This window comes from Buteo buteo, chromosome 2, assembly GCF_964188355.1.
Source record: "Buteo buteo chromosome 2, bButBut1.hap1.1, whole genome shotgun sequence".
NCBI lineage: Eukaryota > Metazoa > Chordata > Aves > Accipitriformes > Accipitridae > Buteo > Buteo buteo.
Genome location: NC_134172.1, coordinates 30,685,188 through 30,707,934, shown reverse-complemented (window position 1 = coordinate 30,707,934; position 22,747 = coordinate 30,685,188). Strand labels below are relative to the sequence as shown.

General features: G+C 34.7%; 1 protein-coding gene across 1 annotated transcript in view; it reads right to left on the bottom strand.

The window, feature by feature from the left end:
• The window catches only part of PHF14 (PHD finger protein 14), a 168,201-nt gene that overhangs the window by 47,127 nt on the left and 98,327 nt on the right, over positions 1-22,747 (bottom strand). The window contains 1 exon segment of the mRNA XM_075049939.1: positions 9,537-9,654. Coding sequence (XP_074906040.1) covers positions 9,537-9,654 — 118 coding nt within the window.

Genomic DNA, 22,747 nt, shown 5'->3' with positions numbered 1-22,747 from the left:
ATGCTTTTACAGTTATATTCCCACACAAGCTATTTGCTGAGCCCATTTTAAGAAGAGGGAACTTTTCTGCTACAGAATGCTAAAATCCAAGCAAAGAGACACTCCTTTGCGCAGAAAGTGGCTGACACAGCACAAATTGGCAATGCCCAGCTGTCTTCTGCAAAATGTGATTAAATGTGGCCTGGCACTAAGAGAATCTCTATTTGAAAATGGCAACTAAACCTCACTACCACTATCTAACACGACAACAAAAAGCAAGTCTTGACTCTGCTAAAATTCATTATTTGCTTAGCACTTCATAAAATGGCACTTTTTTTGGTCGCCCCCCCCCCCCCCCCCTTCTTTCTCCTGGTTCAATATGATTAGATTTTGCCCAGGCAGCATTAGTAATTTATACTGAGGAGTGACACATTAGTTAAAGTGACATATATGGCTGCATTTCTTTGAAAGACTTTAAAATAAGATCAACCTTGAGAGTAAACATGAGCAGGTGATCAGGCAACTATGATAATGTGTGCAGATCTTATTCAGAGACTAACAATTAAAGATCTTATTCTTCTTCCATCATATAGAATATAATCACAGGTGATGTGCTAAGTTAATTTGCAGGGTAATAAAGTCAGACTAGTGAGAAATTAAGAGAAATAATTCATCTTTAATTACATACCTTCTAGTTCTATACAAAACATACGGCAAGAAATATATTTCTAGGTAAAGAAATTTATCTCAGGAATTTGGTAGGAACAGAACACTACTTTGCAAAATTAGAGTGAACCAGGATGCCATCAGACTCCAGATATACCTTTGCACCTCTCAGGATTCCCTTTGTTTATGTCACTGCAAAGCACACACCTTTTGCTATTTTCTGTTGACTCTTCAATTCTTCATGAATATTCAAATTAGAAAATATTACACACAATGGAAATGGTTTTTAATACTGCCCTCCTGGCAGATTATATCATCTAAACCAAAAATTTAATCAAGGCTCAAAAGGTTAAAAAATTCAAACTCAGTTACAAGCTTTTCATTCACGCTTTCTTCAAATGCCTTCAAAATCAACATGTGTTCTACTAATTAAGTAAATAAGAATCAAAATTGCCACTAGGGTTGTTAATAGAAAATAGTAATGGTCAATTACAATTTATTGGTAAATTTGCTTACGGCTCCACTGTTAGCGTGAAGCCCCTAATTATCAATACTCAAAAGGCTCATTATTTCAGGAACTCGAGAAGCAGGAAGACAACTGGATTGATGAAGTAGATCTGAATGTATATCAGTGGTGTAAGCTATGATGCTTTGGCAGCTACAATTGGTGACTTTCACACACTTACATCTTTCTTTTGCAACTTCACTTAAAAAGGAATGTAAAACTGAGAAAACCTGCGTTAAAACTACTATCTCCATGTCGTTTACATTTTAATATAGCATCTTCAATACGTAAAATTCACTGTCACAACACTGCTCAATATTGTAAATATCTAGAAATTGATTTTCAAAAGCAAGAAAGAGGAAGCCTCCAGTTCTTTAAGGAGCAAGCATTCCCCCTGTCCTTCCTAGACACTACCCCTCTATCAGCCTTCTCACATCCTTTGAGAGTACATGTAAAATCTTCCTGCTGCAGGGTGCTGCTCAGGGCTGAAAAAGTGCTCTCGTTTTTTATTCTCTCACATCTTGTTAGCACAAAACCAGGTTTAGTGGCTTTACTTCAAACACAATGCTAGCTGCTTTTTGGATTTTTCCCAATTGCAGATAGGTCCCAGCAGAGATTCCTTGCCGCTCAGCCCTACAGTAGTGGGTAATGTAGGCTGTAAATTAATTTTGTCATGGCTTAGGAAGTGTAAGTCATAATTCAGTAAAGAGCTATATCCCAGATAAACCGTAGTTGTAAGCAGATGTTGTTAGAAACATAACCTAAAGAAGGTAAGGAGTAGCAGTGGTGTTTCTAACAGCTGCGCACAAAGAGATTTTGCTTCCTTGACCACTACCTTAGAGTAGGTAATGGTTATTCTATCTAAACCAAACCACATCTAAACTAGACGTTTAGACATTTAAATGCTAGATTGTGTATATTCAGATTAGATGCATTAAAAATGCATAATCACTGTGCTGTGTTTGTGATTTAAATATTTAAGTCTAGTACTTTACTAATCAGATACCTCTTAAATGTTCCAATGGAAATTAGATATGGCTGTGTATTTTAACCAAAGCGATAATTAATGACCAAGCTTGTTTCTAATTTCAGCCATTCTTTTTGTTTTAACTTCAGTAACATATTTTTAGTCACAAAAAAGCAAAACTGTCAAGACAACTTATGAAAAGGACTACCTCAGTAATAATTTGATTCATGAGACACTCACAAAACCTCTTGAAAAAATAATTTGCTTCATTTTAAAGGTAGTATAAGGTGTGTGTGCATAAAATGACATCACAATGAATCACTGTTTTCAGCAGTGTTCGAAACATTTTTTTCCACCTACTTTTTTCACAGAATATTCAGCATTATGGAAGGCATTAAATGATACTACTGCTCTCCCATTAAGAAAAAAAAAGTGAATGAAGTTAAGCAGCAAGTGATTTCTTCAGTCTCTTGGATAAGAAAAACTACAGGGAAGAAGAAAATGCATCTTGGAAACCAAACAATTTTTGGACCAAATACCATTAAATTGGGCTTTTTTGACAAAAATACTCACTTAAAACTGCTGTGCATATTTTAAATCTTAATTTTCTAAGAATATACCACTGGTTTTTAACAAAGTTTAATGCAAGAAAAAATTATATATTTCACTGTGCACTCCTATCTGGTACTTTATTTTTAAAACATTTTAATTAATACTCTTTCATATATCTCAGTGTTATCCTTCAAAATCAGAAATCTGGTTTTGCATTTGGAACAACAATATCTCATTAAGAAAAAGATCCCTGTATTCTAATTTCTTTAAACTTCTGGCTGGTATTTGATGTACTGTCATCTGTTTAACCAGTCAAAAAGAGACTTGTTCAGACAACATTATGGGAAAGACAATGTTGTCCTGTATTGTTCATTATTGTTCATCACTTTTTTGATACAGTTAAGCTGTACCTACAAAGAAGTACAAGCACTAGAAGTCCATGATGAGGATCTGGCAGCCAGTAACACGGGGTATTGGAACTCGTAGCATTAATTTTGATGTGGAGAAGAATTAAAATATTTAAAATAAACATTCCATTCCAGAAATACTTTACAGTGCTTAACCTTATTTTTCATTAAAACCTAAGCTTCCCACCTACACTATGGGAATCTTCTTCTGCCAACTAAGTGTATCTGATTATTTGGATTAATTTGAGGATTTAATACCAACTAACTTTATGCTGAGTTTATCTGCTATTCATAAATCAAGTCCCATCTTAAGTTAATTTCAAGGCTTATTATTTTTGGAACGTTTTATCATATAAATTATTCATTACATAGATGTATTATACCTGTGTGCCAGAAAATAACAGAGGCTGTGCCAACTAATTTTTTTCAATATGGTACCTGGGGAGTAAATATTAAAACAAAGTTGGCAATATTTCAGCCAACTGAGAAGAATTACTGTACACTGCAATTTCACGCTTTTTTTTTTGACCATCTTGATAGCGAAATTTTTTTCTGTGCCAAGGTTTGGCATTATTGAAGTTCTTAGAACAGGGCATAAGCGGTGTAAGGACTTGTGTTAAATCTTCACACAGCCTTACAGATTCGGATAATTTTCTCTTGTTTAATTTTAAAGAAATCATTCCAGTGCCAATGTTTGACTGCTCATCACAAACCTAAGAAGACAACAATGATTTCAAAATAACCACGTATTTTCCAGTTGCTATATAAAATAAATCTTTTGTTCCATGTCAGGCAAGAAACCAAAGTCCTAATCTGATTTACATAGCATAATTAACTCTCCTTAACCAGCTTTAAAATATATGAATATACACAAAAATGTTTAACTTTATCATTCTTGATGACCATATAATAAAATAGATCATACCATCCACACCTAGTAAAAGTGAAAACAGATTCTACGTTTACAAATGCGGTCACTAAATTACACTATACGATGTTATTCTGTAAACCACTTTGAAATACTCCTAACTTCTGGCTGAAAAATGTTGCAAAAAAAAAATTGAACTTTTTTGCATTATATTATGTTCTGCTTGTATCAGCAAGCAGATTTATTAGCAGTATTCTTTTACCATTTTTCAGTTGCAATGCTGTTTGCCATGGTGGCAGTACATTTGCTTGTATGTTGTGTCCTCAAAAGAGGGTTCTCTGATGCAAGTCTCTGATGTAAGCTGACTTAATTAGGGTCACAGTTTCTTTACAATTGCAGTCACCCTTTGTCAGAATATGCAGCTGAAACAACTTTGAATTAATATAAAAGACCTTGAAGGATTTTTTTATTTTTTGAAAGACGTATTTTAAATATAACTACTTAAAATCACATTGTATGGAATGATAAGAAAATATCATATATAAAGCATATTTAAGACATGATTAAGCATGCATATATACTACCACCATGTGCCAACCTCATATATTATATTCAAATAGGGTTTTCTTGTATATATAAAATGTTAAAGATTTTGGCTATATTGAAAATGTTTTGTTCTGAACGTTTAGTAAATGCCCAGATAAAGTCTGTCCATGCAACGCTGCTTCAATCATCTTCTGTGTGTACTCAAGCAAGGAGAATCCCACCTAAACTATAATCCTCACTAATCTAAACTAGCTGTCTCAGCTCCCTCCTATAGTCAGTGGACAGGAAAAGGCAGCTCCAGAGAACAACTCATCTAAATCTACGGAAAATGTCTAAAATACAGGAGCAGTATGGTTGTTTTGCAAAATGGAAGCCAAGACACGGAGAGTAAGAATTAAAATTTCTATTAAATTAGTTACTCAGTTTGCAATAGCCCTGACCACATCATCATGGAGACTTAGTATTTTCAAAACACAGCTTACACTATCACCTGCTGCAGATCAGAGAATTCAGCATTTTTGCACGTTGGGCCAAGGGATCCAAGCTGGGCAACAGTAAACAAGGAGAAAAAATTACTAAACGTTTGAAAATTTTAATTTGTCTAACTTTCACACAACCTCTGGGGTGAGACAAAGGTAAAATTCAATTTTCTGGTCACAACTCACCTACTTCAAAAGTAATGTCAAGCTTCCTTTTTTTTTTTTCTGTTCCTGAAATTGTAGCTTCAGTTTTCATGCCTTGCAAAACCTAAAGACATGATCTTCTCCTAATACTCAATCCAAATTAATCCCTTTTAGTGACCCCCAACAGCTAAATCAGGGAAGGCAGGGGTCCTATAAAAAAAACCACAGTATCACAGCATGAAGTGATTAAAGGCTGCAAACTCGCGCATAGCCACGAAAGGACTTAAAAGTACTGCATGCCACCTTAATTTTGATATTTCCTAAGTTTTGAGAGCTTGACGTCAGTATTTTTTTGGCTTCATTCTTTATTTTTTTAAACACACTTGTGTGAAACTACACTTGTGAGAAAATGCTCCCTGAGTTTGAAGAAAAGGCATAATGAAAAAGATTAAATTCCATAAACCATAATGAGATCGTCACCTGCACAACTCATAAGTAGATCAGAAACTTCTACACTCCTCACAGGCCTTCTTAAGGACCAACATTATTTCTTACTAGAATAAAATTCCATGGACTACAGGAATTAAATTGAATTGCTCACTTTTTTTATCTCACCAAATTAAGAGGTTTGAAATAATTTTTACATTTTAAAAATTATTTTTAATTTAAAATATTATTTCAAACATTATACTCCATGTTTTAATATTACAGTGTCCAATTACATTTGCTTATTCACTATGTGAAAGTGAGATACACCCAAAGAAATGCTTCTACTTGGCTAATAAGCAAAATCATCCATGACGGCTTTCCAACACAAAAGGTGTACAAAAATATATTACTTGCTAGGGTTAGTGTGTCATGTATTTGTAGTTCCAGAAAATATTTCCTGAGGGGTTTAGATGAGAATTCTATGCATATATACTGACAATTTATTTCCACTGAAAAAATGCAATACAGTAAAAAAGCTGAAATAAAAGCAAACTAAACAGAAGTCTAGAGACAAGGCAGCTGATCTTGCAGCATGGAAATAATGACCTGACATGTACACTCTACAGCATTTTGCAAAATAGATTGTACACAAAGATGAGCAGATAGAAACCTAACTAGTACGGTCATTGTAACCACCATGATATATGTTTAAACTCTTTACTGACTTGGTCTTTTGCAAAATTTTAAAATAGGAGGAGATACTTTAAACAGTACTTTTTAAATGGAAGGCAATAGAAAGGAATCCATATCTAATAACAATGAGACCTTATAATGAGACCCTTATCACACGTAATGAACAAGTGGTCAGGCCACATTTATTCCTACTGAGTATTACCACATTGTAATATTGAATAATTTGGTTTATATTTTATTTATTTTATTTTGATTAAATTCAACTAAAACAAGATTCTATATTCATTCTGAGTATCATTATTTCAAACTATCAGGAAATTTATGATTTAGAGTGCTGTTTGGCAATCCTGAAAGCACACCGTAATCCTTCCACAGGGTAGATGGATAATGTTATAGAAATGGAGAGCTTATAGGTTTACTTCAGCTTTCATGTGATGTAACAAAATCTACAATGTTTTTGAGATGAGAGAGCTTGTCAGACCTTAGTAGTGAGCATCACCCATTCCATAAAAGTGACAGTGAGTATTACCAGCAGAGAAGCTGTTGCCCTCATGCCCTACAGCAAAGTCCCTGTCTGTCTATTATTTGACAGGCAGGGTAATATGGGGATATGTTACGCTGGTGGAAAAACTGACACAATTGCTGAAGAGTCCTGTGACTAGTATGAGCAAAATGGAAGCAGCATGTCCAACATTTGTGATAGATAACAATTTAAAGCGTATGTTTATTACCGCTAAATTACATCCCTTGTACTGCTGACACCTGCAAGTGCTTAGCAAAATCTGAAAATAAAACCACATTATTCGTGTCAGCAGTATGCAACTTTTCCTGAACATCTAAAATTGAATTTCATAATTAGAAATAAAAACTAACTGAACCACTATATGCTACGCACTATAATCTCTGTCATCACTGAAACAGTGTAATTTACCTACCAATTTTTTTGAAGGTCCAATACTGCTACAGAAGATACTGTTGGGGAATTTTAAAATGTATACCATAACAGTGATTTCAATTGGATCAAAACAGATTAACAAAGTTGAAGGAATGAAAACAAAACAATAGTCTCCTTGGCCAAAGCTGGAAATTCAATCCCATTTTGCTGCAACAATCCGTACAAGAAACTTCACTGTGACACTCCAAAAATTGGATTTAGTGAGTGACTGAGAGATTGAAATTGCTGGTAGCTCAGGCTTGTAATTCATCCACAGGTCAGGCAGAGTGCAGCAAACAACACAACTTTCTCTACGGTTTTCCTCTTCTGATCTCTAAGTACACATTGGAGAGACTACTCCCTCTAGTGAGGGGTAGAAAAAGCCTTATCGTACCAGTTCCTCCTGGCTGTGAAAAGCTGTGCAAAATCGCAGATATATAATACACAATCCTAGAGCCATACAAAATACTGAATTTGAAAATGATTAAGTACATAAACAAAGCCCTAATCCTTTAAAAAATACATTCACATTGAGGCTGCAGGAAGTTTAACTCAACACCATGTTGTTTGAATTTGTTATGCAGTATAGAATAAAGCAAACAAAAAAAGCTACAAAAAAAGACTTTTTAAAAGAGAGCAATGTAGCTTTTTCAGAGAAACTTCTCTGCACAGCTCTGTGGAAAAGCTACGGGAAAGTGACTAAACAAAACCACAAGGAGTCCCCATAAGACAATTTTTCAGTGTCTGTCATATTCATTACATATTCACTCAAATACAAATCAAATTGCCTGTGCTTGAAAGTGCAAAATACTTTATTTAAATTTACTCATTAAAAATCTTTATGAATGAAAATTAGACACAATAGCAAGCATTTTTTAAATTTGTAATAATCACTAAGATAACAAAATATATCATCATTCTAACAATAAACTTGTTTACTCTTCCGAACATTGTATTTTTCAACACGCACCTTAAAACTAATACACGCCCTCCACTAAGTGAAGTCACTCATACTTAATTTACATGATAAAGTATTTTAAAAATTTTATCTGGTACATACTGTGCTAATCTCCTGGAAAACACATTTAGAAATTACATACCCTGGTTTTTTTTGTTTACTCAGAAGAAGCCAATAAAACAGGACACGGAAGATTTTAACTAACGTTATCTCAAGAACCCCTTTTAGTTTAAGCAGGTGACAGGAATTCAATAACAATTTTAATTCACTCTTGGAACGTCCATTGCATCCAAGTAGTATTCGAGAAAGATTGCTTGATGTCCAAACTATAGTGGACAGCTAATTTCCGATGTCTGTCTTCATATCTCCTTACAGAAGAACAATTTGATTAACCCCCTGGGGTGAAACTGAATACCATGTTTGTCCAGTTGGAAAGGGACACTAGAAAGCCAAAAAATTATACCCCTCTCTGAACATTTTTTATCTTCCATTCTTCAGAGTAACATCACGAAAGAGTTTAAGTATTCAAGTATGCTAACAGGTAACTTATGACAGCATCTCTGCATAGCTGTGTCCCTGTGTGTCCAAATATTGAGTTGCTTCCTTACTAGTTAAAAAATACTGCGAAATACAAAGAAAGTGGCAAAATAGCCTGTAAAATTTTAAAGACTTTTAGAATGCTCTTTTATTTTAACATTGAGGTATCAGATGCATTTTATAAATCCAATTTTGAAAATGAATTGGAAAGTGTCTCTTCAGAGGTTATGGTGATGATAGAAAAGAATGCCAGTATTAAAGAAGCTTCTGTGCAGACAAACAAAGAATCAAAAGCTTTATTTTTTGACAACTTGGTTCTACAGAAGCATACTATTACTGTCAATATTATTAAAGAGAGTTAATCCACATCAAAAATTTAGTTCTAGTTTTACAATGTTATATTTGATCAAGGCATACCAATCAATATAAAGTGTTAACAACCTTCATATGATTTTCCAGTGAAAAACACAGGTTTAGTAATTCAAATCATCTTCATTTATTTAGAAAAACATGCATTTTCTATCTCTGTCCTTAGAGGTTTGTATTCTCTACTACTCCTGAAATACTTTCACTTGTCAATAATATTACCAGTCCTGATAGAGTATCCATACTCTTTCCTTTCTCAGAGAGAACATCATGTGAAAAGAGAGCATTTAACTGGGATAATAAAATTCTCTTTATTGATTAAGAATATTTCCATTTTGCATACATTCTGGTTTTTTACCTGTTTTACAGAGAATCTGAAATCATTATTTTATTCTACTGTTTTTCAGAGCAGACCTATGTATAGCATTTCAACAAAAACTTCAGACGCCAAGTAAGACTGCTAAAACCAGAATACTTCAACTATTTCACAGGATGAATTAACTTACTTTGGAGGATGTAGAGTCACATTCCTGACAAATCCATCCATAGCCAGTCTGTTTAGGAGACTTTTTCAAGGGAGGGTCTAGACAGCCAAAATGGTAGCAAAGCCGGCATTCATCACACCTGCAACAGAAAAACAAAATATACACTTATATATAAATGGTACTTCTATACTATTTTAGATTCAGCTTCCCCGCAATTGTCAGCACAAGATTTCCTGATCCATTATCATGATACAGAAAACCCATTTTCTATAAGCAGTATTTTCAAACACAATCACTTCAATTAGGTTCTGCCTAATTTGGAATATTCTGATGCAGGTAACTCATATATCACCTTTGTCATGATCTTATATAAATGACATTATTTCAGAGACTTGCAAATTAAAGAAAAAAATATATAACCAGCTCAATTTTTTAGATACTTCAATGTCATTCATTGCCATTTATTTTCAGAAATTTGTGATTTTTTTAGACAGCGACAATATTGATTTTTCATAGTTTTAAGACACCATTTTACACATCTACTTTCTCAAGGTAAACTCTGAAATGTCTTGTCACATAACCAACAAATCAAGTATAATTTACAGCTATTAATTATATTTTTTTACACCAGGACTATGTGATTGATAAATGAATGCACAAAATATTTTCTGATTTGCTTTGAATTTTCTGGAAAGGGGCATTAATTTAAAATGATTTCACTGTGATCTTTCACTTGTAAAACTGCCCTGTGTACACACAGCAATTTTATGTTCTTTTTTAATAAACCTTTCATTAGTGTTTTGTACTGTGTATGGTCCACACAATAAGCTCAAAACACACAGCATAGCTATTGTTCACCTATTCTTAATGTACCAGCATTGAAGAAACACTACAGTATAACAAGTGCTTCATGAAAGGATTTTTAAATCAGTACAATAATATGCTCAAAATGAGAAAGAGATTTTTAAAAACAAGTAATAGAGATTTTCACATATCCTACTGAACTTCAGTTTATTTGCATATCCCCCTATATTTTTTTGTATGAAAAAGAAAGCTTTTTTCAGATTTACTTTGCAATATTCTCCTCATTAAAAGCCCTTAAACTCTGAGTTAAAGCCAATATAAATGATCTAAAAATAGGAAATAGAGTAAATGTTTTAAAATAAAAATTTTCTAAGAAACCTACACTTTCTTTCTCCGCTTCCCTGGCCACTCATTTTCTCCTCTACAAAACATGCCAACACAAAAATCTCCAAAAATTGCAATAACAGCATGGCACAGGCATCATCAAAGACAGAGGGATATAATTTGTCAACAGAACACAGGGTGCATCACAGAAAGAGGATTCAACTAACAGAACATGCTGCTGTATTAACAGAAGAAAAAGTTCGTGCGACTTTTCTCCAAGGATTAGTCTCCAAATAAAAAGAAGTAACCATTTTCTGATTATGATTCTTTAACTTAAGTAAATACTTTTGTCCTTGCTGCCAAGGCTGTGCTTGCCAGGGAAGCCTTCTGGTTTTACCAGTTATATGTGAGACGTGAGCACTGCTAAGAGTATTGCATGTACTGTCTTCCACTAAGTAGACATTAAAAGCAATAATCTACCTATCCACAGTATGCAACACTGGACTGACATGGTTTTGGTATTTTAAAAAAATGGGATATACCATATTACACTCTATATCCTTAGGATTGTTTCGTAATAACTCAATCTAATTTCAGGATAAAGAAAACATTTAAAAAAAGGAAACCCTCTCAGTTTTTAAAGAAAGAAGAGTTCTAATGTAGAAATATATTACTTACAATCAGGAATATATGCAGTTTTATTTCTTGTGACAGGCATATTAAAATAATAAAAAGGTTAGGGGTGGGAGATGAGATAGGATACAGTCCTACATCCCAACAGCGTATGTGACCTTCAGCAAAAGATTAAGCCTCCTTTGAGCCTCAATGTTCTCATCTGTAAAGGAATACATTTTTACTAACCTATTTCTGTATCTAGAATCTTATTCACATAAGTGCTTGCATTTGAGCACTGCTTATCAGAACTTCCTTCTTGTAAACTGTTTGGGATCCTCTAAGTAACACAAAATAAAGCATCACACTATTTCTGACTGATTTAGTGTATTTTCAGAGCTTAATCCTAAAATCTACATCTGACTTCAAACAGTAGTAATTTAGATTTTTTTCTAAAGTGATGGTCTATAAACACAAGTGCTTATACATGCAAAAGAAAATGTTTCCCCTTTAAAATTACACTTTGCCATCTCTTCTTACATCTTTTCCATTCTGAATCTAGAATGTGGTATTTCCCAACTGCACCTTCAGCCACATTGCAGAAGTACGCTGAGGGAGTTAGCAAGGCTGGGTTGAAATAACCAGAACATTATGAAATTAAATACAGATCTGGAGGCGCCATTCTAAAGCTAAACATTTTTAATATTTATTGTCATTAATTTTTATCACTTCAAAGCTGTTTAGTTTGGCAGAAGAAAAATTGCATTTTCCTGGAATGAGTTAAAAATATCTATATGAAAGTTTTCAGATACTAATGGCTTTTATCTGCATCTGCACAGCTGAGAAAATGCAAATAACAAAAGTGTATTTTCATGTATCAGAACATAAAAAGCTGCATGGTGATAAAAATGTAACTATACCAAGTATTTTCAAACACTTCCTTCATACTGCTTTTTATTGGAATACAAGTTCTGTATTGTGGAACACAAATTCACTGATTCTGAAGTTCCCAGAGCATGATGCTGGGAAAATGGATGAATACACACTGTACCTTGGTTAAAGATGATGCCCTAGCTGTCTGGCAGCTCTCTTGTCTGCTGAGACTGACTTGGGACAAAATGTGAAGCTTACATGTATCACAGTACAGAAAACAAAATTGGCATTCTTAATTCCTAATTCTGAAAGAAAACCTCATACCTAGGTTAAAATAGCACTAGTAAAATGTAATAAAGCCCTCAAGTGTATACTATTTTGTGTTCTTTTGTCTAGCAACATAAAATGACAAAAAATCCACTGTCAGATTCAGAAAATAAGAAAGTGATACAAAATAAGGAGTACTTTCAACTTAATTAGAGAAAGAAATTGTTGGGTCACAAAAGGTGTCATGCTGACAATCTCGCAGCCTTTCAGCAAATGCACTCAGATCAATCACAGTACAGACATTTACAGAGCAAGGAGCCACACGACACTGTCGTTTACAAATATCATCCACTTCCATCCTGAAGATGGCTTAACAGCACAAGTTAAACTGTTGGGCTAGAGGGGAAAAGAGGGAAAGAAACCACTTCCTCCATTTTAAAGGTTCAGTTAAAATTTTTACCCTTGTGCCTTCAAGGTCACGCCTTCAAAACAGTCCTTAAATTACCAAATATTTTATCTTCCTATCACTTGTGGATAACTTTTTTTGTGGTTAAGTACATAACTTACAAATGCAAGTAAGTGCACAGCCATCTTCAGTGGCCTGGCTAGCAGTTCCACTGTAAACTTTGTGAAAATAAAAACAAAGCTCCATACAAAGACAAGCTAACCTAACCTCCTAATTTACCTCTAACTGACAGGTAATTGCTTACTATCAGTGTTTTTAACAAGCCTGAAATTACTTTATGCATCAAAATCAGAAATCACTGTGTTCCTCATTCCAGCAATTAATGAGGATATATGCCCATTATATACCGAGAAAATGGGATGTGAAGAAGAAAGGTGAATTCTGAAGGAGTTAAGTTAATAAATTAAAAAATAATAAAACAAAATATTTGCACTTATAAAAGTATAGAATGCAGGTCAGCTACATCTTCACAGCAAGAAAGCTTAATTAGGCATTTCCATACCTGATATATGTCTGCTTTGTTTTTTAATAAAGTGATCTCCATCTGCTCATGCCCTTGGATTGTTTTTATTAGGTTTCTTAGCAGTACAGCTGGCTGTGCTCAAGCCCTACATAACTCTGCATTCTCCTGTTCATAATTAACTAATTATGCTCTAATCAATAGTGTAGATACTGATTTTACAATGTAAATGAGATAAATGAGATAATGGCTGGGGTCAATCTCATTTTATTTACAAAGCCCAGCACACACATCCAATTTCATTACATTGCATCTACCTGCACAGGAGGGAGTCTTATCAGTTGGCCTGCAGAAGTCTTCCTGCGAGCACCAGGGAAAAAGACCTGTGCTTTTACAGAGGAACAGTGAATGCAAAACCTGCCCGTCACTGGCGCATTTGTAAGTCACTGGTTAGTATCATCGAAAACCACAAAGAGCTGATTCAGCCAGAGTGAAGAAACTTATTTTGCATTCACAAGACAGCATCGCCCATCTATAGCTGTAAAAGTAATTACCTACGTGTCCCTGAAACACAACATTAATAAGCTAAGCTTTAAATACAACTTTCCAAATGTGCTTCAGAGACTACAGAAAATCTCTCACTTACGTACACATCATTGCACATCGTCTGCAGCGTCATGCCAAAAGGTACCCCATTGAAGAAAATACAAAATTACAAAACATATATACTACTCCCTGTTCAACACAACAGCTTAGAAAGATTTACTTTAATGGAAAAAAGATATAAAACTTTGATACATATTGACAAACCATCATCACCCTTAAAATTAGAGAACCTGTCATATAAGCCTTACTCTGGCAAACTTAGAATTAATTAGAATAAAATTAGAAGTAATCTAATCCAGGATTTTTAAACTCTCAGACAACTGTAGTGGGATGGGCGTACATGCACTCACCCATTAGTTGGGGGGATGCAACACAATGGCTGTTCCAGCACCTGGGTGGATTTAACTATTCATACGCATCTTTCCTTGTTGGCTTGTTCTGGACCCCATTTCTGACTAAAAGCATTTAACACCTGAGGAACAGTTGTTTCTTCTCAGGCACTGATCTCTCTCCCCTTTAATCCATCAGTGTCCAAATGCTGGGTCACTCTGAAACTGCAAACAGCTGGACATACACAGGGGTTCATTTTAAGTGGCGGCACGTTCTTGGGTTCAGATGAACAACTTAAAACCAGCTATGACAGTTTAAGGCACGGTCATCATTTTGTTTCTTGCTAGTGGCTGTACAACAGATCCAATGTAAAGGAGCATGTAAGCATTCCTAAAAAACCCAGAATAAACAGATATAGCTCAAGTGAATTCAAACCGTAGAACCAAGATGACTGACTTTGGACTGGAGCAGGTGAGGAGTGCTCCTATGAAACCTTAATTGCAACCAGACCACGGAGGTGATAAATTCTGGGTGATAGGAATGAATACTATGGATGGGTTATATCAGCAACTCTTACATGTAATGTCAAAGAAGGCACTTTCCTGTGCCCTTATTTAAAGAATAAAATTAATTAAAGATCTAATGGTGAATTAACTGCATAATTGTATACTGTCCAAAAAGTACATTTATTCTACTTACTGAAGGAGGAGCCCAAAACAGTAGCACTTTTTAATTACAGAATATGTGGAAACCATTCCTCTTTTTAGCTTTCTCTTCTGACATCTCTTGAAACAAGGTGAAGATATGTCTTTGTATCTTACCCTGCCACTCTACGCCAAAACTCTTCAATTCAGCCCCAGATTCCAACAGAAATTGCTTTCATTTGTTGTGATGTCATAGGCCAAGCACAAACCAGAAGTGATGCAGTGCTGTATTTAGACTCTTATTTAAAATATAAGCTCCAGATCCTTAGCAACTCTTTTTAGGCAGAATATTGTCAAAAGAGAAAAACATATTAAGTATAAAATGGAAAAGCTGGTTTTCCTCTTCCTGATTTCTACACTTTTTTCCCTTGCCTATAAGTGGCACAACAACTAAAAATGGATGGTCAAGTCATCTTGCAGATTCTGTTCTACAGAACAGTTTGAAGAAACTATTAGGACCAGGATAATTTAAAAGTATTTTCACATAGGCCAGACAAGCTTTAGGTGACTTCACCATCAGAAGTGTGACAGATTCCAGCACTAAAATTCTTATATGACTGCACATGCATATAATATTGAATATAAACGAGCATATTGCCCAATTATATAGCCTCTTCAAACACAGGTACTGGTTATCCTGAAAGGCTCTCTATCTCCAAAGATGCTCAAAATTCAACCACATATAACTCTGTGGAACTTGATCTAATTTCAAAGTTAGATCTAACTTTGCAGTCAGTCCTGCTTTGAGTGGGTGGCTGGAACAGATGTCCTCCAGAGACTCCTTCTAACCTACATCTTTCTGGATTCTAATATTTTCATAACTTTAAGTAAATTAAATACTCTTTCTGGGAAGGATAATGCTTATGGTATTACACAAAGTAATTAAAAGCTACATTCAAATTTCTATTATGCCAGGTACAATGCAAGCATACAAAAGGAAGTCCCTGATTTCCATAGTTTATAATGTTAGATGAGACAATAGACTATTATTCTTTTCTGTTATGCCTGGAAGACAGAGGGGCATGGCTATTGCTGAAAGGTGAGAGAATATACCAGACGCAGGATGATTATTACACTCTGGTTTTTGTATCTGCCTACTACTGATGAAGATGGTGTATGGGCAAGATGGACATATGGCCTGACAGAGCAGGGTAAGCTTACTTATCTTCAGCTAACAGTAGTTTCACGATAAAGTACCTATATGGTTTTGGATGTGGGAAACTGTATAATCTCTAACTTAAATTTCTGTCAAAACTCAAGGGTATTAATAAAATGACTATTTTTTCTCTTTGGTGTACAAGAATCCCATGGAAAAGCCTTCATTCACCCAGAGGATCTACGCTACACTTTTCAGCATCTGCTACACGAAGCAACTTTTTAAAAAATCCTGTATTTAGCACTAGTTATACTACATAGCAGCATGAATTTCTTATGGCTTTGACCTCTAGGAAGTTCTACTTTAAAGCAAAAAAGGTAAACAAAACATTCTACCTATAAATTCAAAAGGAAAAAAAACCCAAACATTTTATGTAGCTCCTACTCCCCACTGCTCCCGCTCATGATCACATAACCCAGACATTGAATACTTCATTTTAACAGAACTGACAAATAGTGCCGATCAATTATATTACAAATGAACAAAAGAAAATAAGTATTAATCTGGCAGACATTTGTGTAGCTAAATTTATTATGGTAAACCCAAAAGTGCCACCTTTCCTACTTGATTTAATTCATGCTTTTTAGTATGAGAGAGAGAGAGAGAAAGTGCACGCACTAAACTAATACCTGATGTTAAAAGAAAGTACCAAGGAAGGAACAAACAAAATCCTACAAAGAAGCTGTACTGGGGAACAAACAAACAAAATACAGCAGGAAATCACCTTAGGATATCAAGCATGGCCAGGGGAGACTCAACAATACTCAGAACAGTTTTTAACACACATTAGTCTGTACTTAAAATCTTCCAATCGCAGAGATTACTCAACTTCCCTAGCAAACTTCTCTAGCATAATTATTGTTAGCAAAATCTTTCTGTTGCCTAACCCAAATCATCTTGCTACAATTTAACTTATTTTTGGTCTGACCAGAGTTGAAGAACTTTTCTCCCTTCTTTGCAGCAACTTCTCTCTTCATCTTTGTATTAATTTAGGCTGTTTGAAGACACTCCCCAGTCTTGTCTAAATTAAAGAAATCTAACTATTTTAAGTCTTTTTATTCATTTATCTCTCCTGTAGTCTTATCATGCAATTCAGTTTGCTTTGGACTTTCTCTACATATTTCTTGCCAAAATGGACAGAATATGGTAGCTGAGGCTTTTCCAAGGGTGGGATACCAGTCTTCTGAATATTCAGGAGGAATACTTTCATGTGTTAAATGTAACATCTCTCTTTGTACATCTCAGGTATGATCAGTTTGATTAACGATCAGTTTGTGATCCAAAGTCCCCCATACCTTCTTTTTTGAAGGCTTATCTCCTAACTACTCTTTGTATCATAATCATGCACTAAACAGTGATGTGCCTTTTCCTCTTACTGCACTGCATGCTTTTTCTGGATGCTTTCTTAAAATTTCATTTTTAATTCTAACACTATAGTCTCCCACATCATACTGGCATCACCTGCAAATGTAACCGAACACTTTATTCCAGCACCTAATACACTAAAGCAAAAAACTAACAAAAATATAACAATACTGAATCCAGGAGAGTCCCTAGTGGAACCCAGTGAGTGGACAGTTGAGTCCATGGTAGCTAGTCTACTTTTCTAATCAGCTACACATTTTATTGCAGCTTAATTAACAGAATATTTCTCTAGCTTATTCAGCAGAATGTCACACACAGAACTGTTTTAAGTCTTACTAAAGCCAAGATATGCTACATTTATCATTCTCTCCTACTCACAATACCTAGACTGTGTTAGTTTAATAACTCATAATAAATCACAGTAAACATTACTTTTTTTCCCTAAACTCAGCATGACGTATGGGCAAACACCTCCCCCCCCCCCCCCCCCCTCGTTAGCACAGCATTTGGATATAACTTTTTACTTCCAGAATTCTGGACAAGTGGTCACTAAACTTGGTCTTTAACAGATTCATAGATTCTTAAAGATCAAATTCCTGCATTAACATCAACTTCCTAGTGCAAATTTCTATATTTTTAAGGTGTCTTTGTGTGCCTTGCCAAAACAGAATGGTAAGCATTGCTGATAGTTCAGACAAAAATCTTACTCTGATATCATCCCAACCCCTTTTTAAAACAAAACGACGTGTTAGACATCAGGTTAATTTTATTTAATATAATATCCAAACATGAAACGCCCTGGTAAGATATGACTTGTAGGTAAGTATACACAAATTTGTATATTTCTCCTATTACTTATTACAGCATTTAATTTCTTTCTTAAATTTAAAAAATATTTTCAAATGTAAATGTGCCTTGATAGATGACAAAAAACACCATATCTCAAGAAATTCAAAGATTATATGGCATAAAGTTACAAGTGTGATTGCATTTGAGTAGAATTTTTCCGAGCAAGTTCAAGATGTAAACGATGAAGATGTCAACACACTGCTACTGTAGATTTAAGAACTGGATCGGTACCATTTGTAGATCAAAATGCTATGTCTGCATCTACCAGGATATATATATATGGACGAAGACGAAGATCTCAGCTGTCATGCTGTGTGATCAGTTCTTCATTCCTTCCCCAACTTACATAACAATTTCATATTTGTATTGTGAGGAGATAAGCTTGTCCTGAACAATGCCAGAGAAGTAAGCCAAATAAAACAAATGTCTGCATATACTCAAATTTTTCTTTTTCTTAAAAATTTTTCAGAAAGCAATATAGGTATAGTTCTATTCACTTGAGTATCTCAAGTCAGAAACAATTAGTTCATATTAATAAGCATAAAATCATTTTTTCCGTGGCAAATCTATTCCTTCAGAATAGTAAGTCTCAAGTGTTTTAAGTGTTTTACAGGTCTCATTATCACTGAACATTTTTTTTTTTTTAAGGAAACAATCCTTTTTACAGTAAGGTCTATGTACAACACGGTGTTCTATATAGAAATGTTCTTATTAAACTGCATATAAGTAGAGTGGCAGGCGGATAGCAAACCGTTGCTTATTTCATTCAGTATCACCATAGAGGAACGCACAATATTTAAGTCCCACAGGCTTCTTTCACTCTTCAGTGAATCCAAGCATTGTAAAACATCATTTGCCAACGAAGCACAGGGGGAAAAAGACATTACTTAATAGGACAATTCTGACAAGACATTTATCTGGGATTTTTCAACAATGCACATATGAAATGTTCCTGATTAGTGCAAAAAAATGCAGGCAAATTAACTACCTTGTCAGTCCAAATAACAAACCAATCAATTACATTCTATCCAAGCCTGACAAGCAAACTCAACTCTTTGTCATAATAAGCTTATAGTAGAGACAAGGTAGCTGTTCTCCTTTACTTTGGGTGCTCTATTGAGAGCTTTATCCACATTTAAAAATCATATTATAAAAGGTTTCCACGATTGCCTCCGAGGATGAGTTGTGGCAGAGTTGTGTCTCATGAAGGGTATCTACACAGTAAAGTGATAAGAAAAAAATATTAACATTGAAAGATCATAGCAGCTCTGCTCTGTCTTATGAAACATTTTAACATCACACTAAATTCAAGCAATGTGTATGCTCAGATCCAAATAGTTTAAGACACTCTTACCAAACTTCCAAGAGTCTCTAGGTGTCAAAACATTAAACTGAGTTAAGTATAGCATCCTTTTAACTTTTTTCTCAATACAGCTTAAAGAACAAAAGTTGTCCACCGTGAGACAGAGAAGATAATTTTTTTTTTTTAATCATAAAAGCAACGATTTAATACAAGTAGGCTTGATTGTGAAGCTAGCATTTTCCTCAGATTTGAAACCCACACAAATGTAGCTATGAGATTGACTGCATGACAAGCACAAACAACAGGGGTACTGTGTTACAACCTTAAAAAAATGCTTGTTTTGTAGAACAGCATTTGAAAGAAAGTAAGTTCTAGGGTTTAGGAAGCATTAAGTAAGGGAGGGTTTCTTTCATAAAGCAATGTAATAATTCAGTACACAGAAAGCTTTAGTCACTTCTGAAACAATGTCTTTGAGGCAATAATTCAAAAGCCTTCACAGCTTTTTTTTTTTCCTACTTGCACTTCCTGTCTTTTGACACTCTCGTGACATACGTACTTTTCAAGGATGCGCCTTTTTTTTTTAATAAATACAATTTTAAAGTGCTGATGTCTACATTTAAAATCTTTAAAGCTACTTGCAATACAGCAAAGTAATGTAACAGATAGCATTATGAGATTTTAAGTAGAAAAAAATCCATGTTGTGTTTAAGCTGCACTGGCATAACAAATACACATCAGTTTTCAAAGACAGACCTATATAGTCTCCACTGCATTTGTTTTGTTTTCTACTCTGAAACACATTAAAGTAGAATAGTAAATAAAAAGGAATTCTAAAGTGCTATCATACTTTCATAAAATAAAAAAATAACAATCTGATGAACAGGACGCATCGTGTCACTGCATGATCCTACAACAGTTCTTTGCAAACTAATTTTAATTTGGAGTGTAAGGATTTTAAGTCTAAGAATTGGAGGGACAGCAAGGAAGTGGTACATGTAAATCCATTTCAATTCTCACTTCATCTCTTACTTGGAACATGATAAGAATTTTAAATCAGGTGTCCTGAACTGCAATACTACAGCCCAATTTTGAACTTTTTAAGAAAACTGAAAAGATGAGCTATAAAATAGAACTACATTTAATATTCATTTTACTACAATCCCCTCCCCTTAGCAAGTGCAACTGGTTTTGTTCTGATCACCTCAAGGTGGATGAGATTGACATGGGTGTACATTCAGGTACTGAACATGAAGGGTAGCATCAGCAAACAATGTGAGATAAGCCCAAGGTCTTTGTGCCACCTCTATCCTCTCAGCAACAGTATGAGTAGCTGCAACTGTAACATCGGAGTCAGGTCATCAAAGTGTGATGGTCTATGCCCTATCTGGGCTAGCAAGGTTTGGACATGAATCCGGTTATCCATACTTTTAATACAGATTTTTATTTCTGTTTCTCAAAATGATATATATATATCTATACACACACACACACACATACATACATGTATGTATATGTACTCATAGATATATGTATGGGTACTTATAATTGTACTTTATATATAAATTTATATATTATTTTTATAAAAAATTATATTTATGTAAACGCATGCTTTTATATATAAAACTTCATAGTTGAACTATAAAACAAGTTTATTTAAAAATGTATATAATTAGTTTATAAACTAATAAAATAATAAGTTTATTAAAAATCATTTATTTTACATGATTTAGGGTTATCTTCACTCCTCTCCTTGCCAAAGTATTATTTAGTTAAGGAATCATTACTGACTTTGCTTAAACACAGTTCTAACCAGCAACAGATTGGCAAAAGACAAAGGAATATGAATGGATAGATACAATAGCTTTTTTTAAGCTTGTAACCCACATACTCATCTGATAACTGACTACTGGTTTTGGAGAACTACTTACTAAAAATTTTTCCTGGGATCTCCCATATTGATGACATTTCTCCTGTTCTATTCTCTGCTTTTGCTTTCTTCCCACCCCCACATACCATTTCCCAACCCTCCCTCATCCAAAGAACTGCTCTTATTCCTATACATCCACTCTAATTTCTACTGACTGCAGCACCCAGAGCTGCCCACAATATCTGAACTTGCATTTTCAGCCTTAGTTGGGAAAAGGATTTACTGAACACAAAAATCTGAAATAAGGACAGTGAACTGAACAGCTTTCCTTTGTTACCAGTAGATGAAAAAATATCAGACAGAAGAAAGCATCACAGGTAATGCTGTAATAAATGCTTTCAACAAGGAGGTTCTCAATTGTGTATTTGGTCCTTCAGAAGAGTTTTTTCTCTTCCAGATCTCCTTCATTCCAGGACAAAAATAACTATGAAAGCACTTTCCTTCAAGTTTTGGTAGAAAGGGAGAGAAACACATCAACCTCTCACTCTCTTGCCTAACCACACATGGCTGTAATCTGCTTCCCCAGTTAAATAAATATTAGGTAATGGGGGTGGGGTGGAGGGGTGGGGTGTCTATGAATACGTACAAACTTCCTTTTCAAAGGAATTTACAGCACAAGAAACCCCACAAATTATTTCAATACTTTCTACTGCAATTGCCAAAGGCCCTCTTCATTTGTGTAACAGTTACTGAAAAGTGCAAATTGCAGATAAGTGTAATGCTTATGGTAGTTGTTTTGATCCTTGTTCTTATTTAGCCATTTTAATACTTGCTTTCATCAGATTAAATACCTCTTGTGAGAACAATGTTTTTGGCTGCTAACCAGGCACAAGTAAAATACATTTGCAACCATAATGTAAGCTCAGTTTATCTTCAAAGGTCTGAAGGTAGGAAGCTGCTTCAGCATACCTTACCAATTCTGGAACATTAGGACTCTCCCACCAGGTAAAGTCTGTCAAGCCTCAAGAGGTATTTGGGGTATTTGAGAAACACTTTAATGGGTAAGATGGTAATGAACAAGAGGGAAAATGGAGCTATTTAATTATAGAGGAAGTGCTGACAAAGACCAATTTTAGAAGGCAAGGAACCGTATCTGCAGTAAACACCAAACCATCTGAAGGTGACAGAAGTAATAAGCATTTTTAAAATTCAGGCTGCTCAAGGTACACCTCTTGATCCCAGGAAT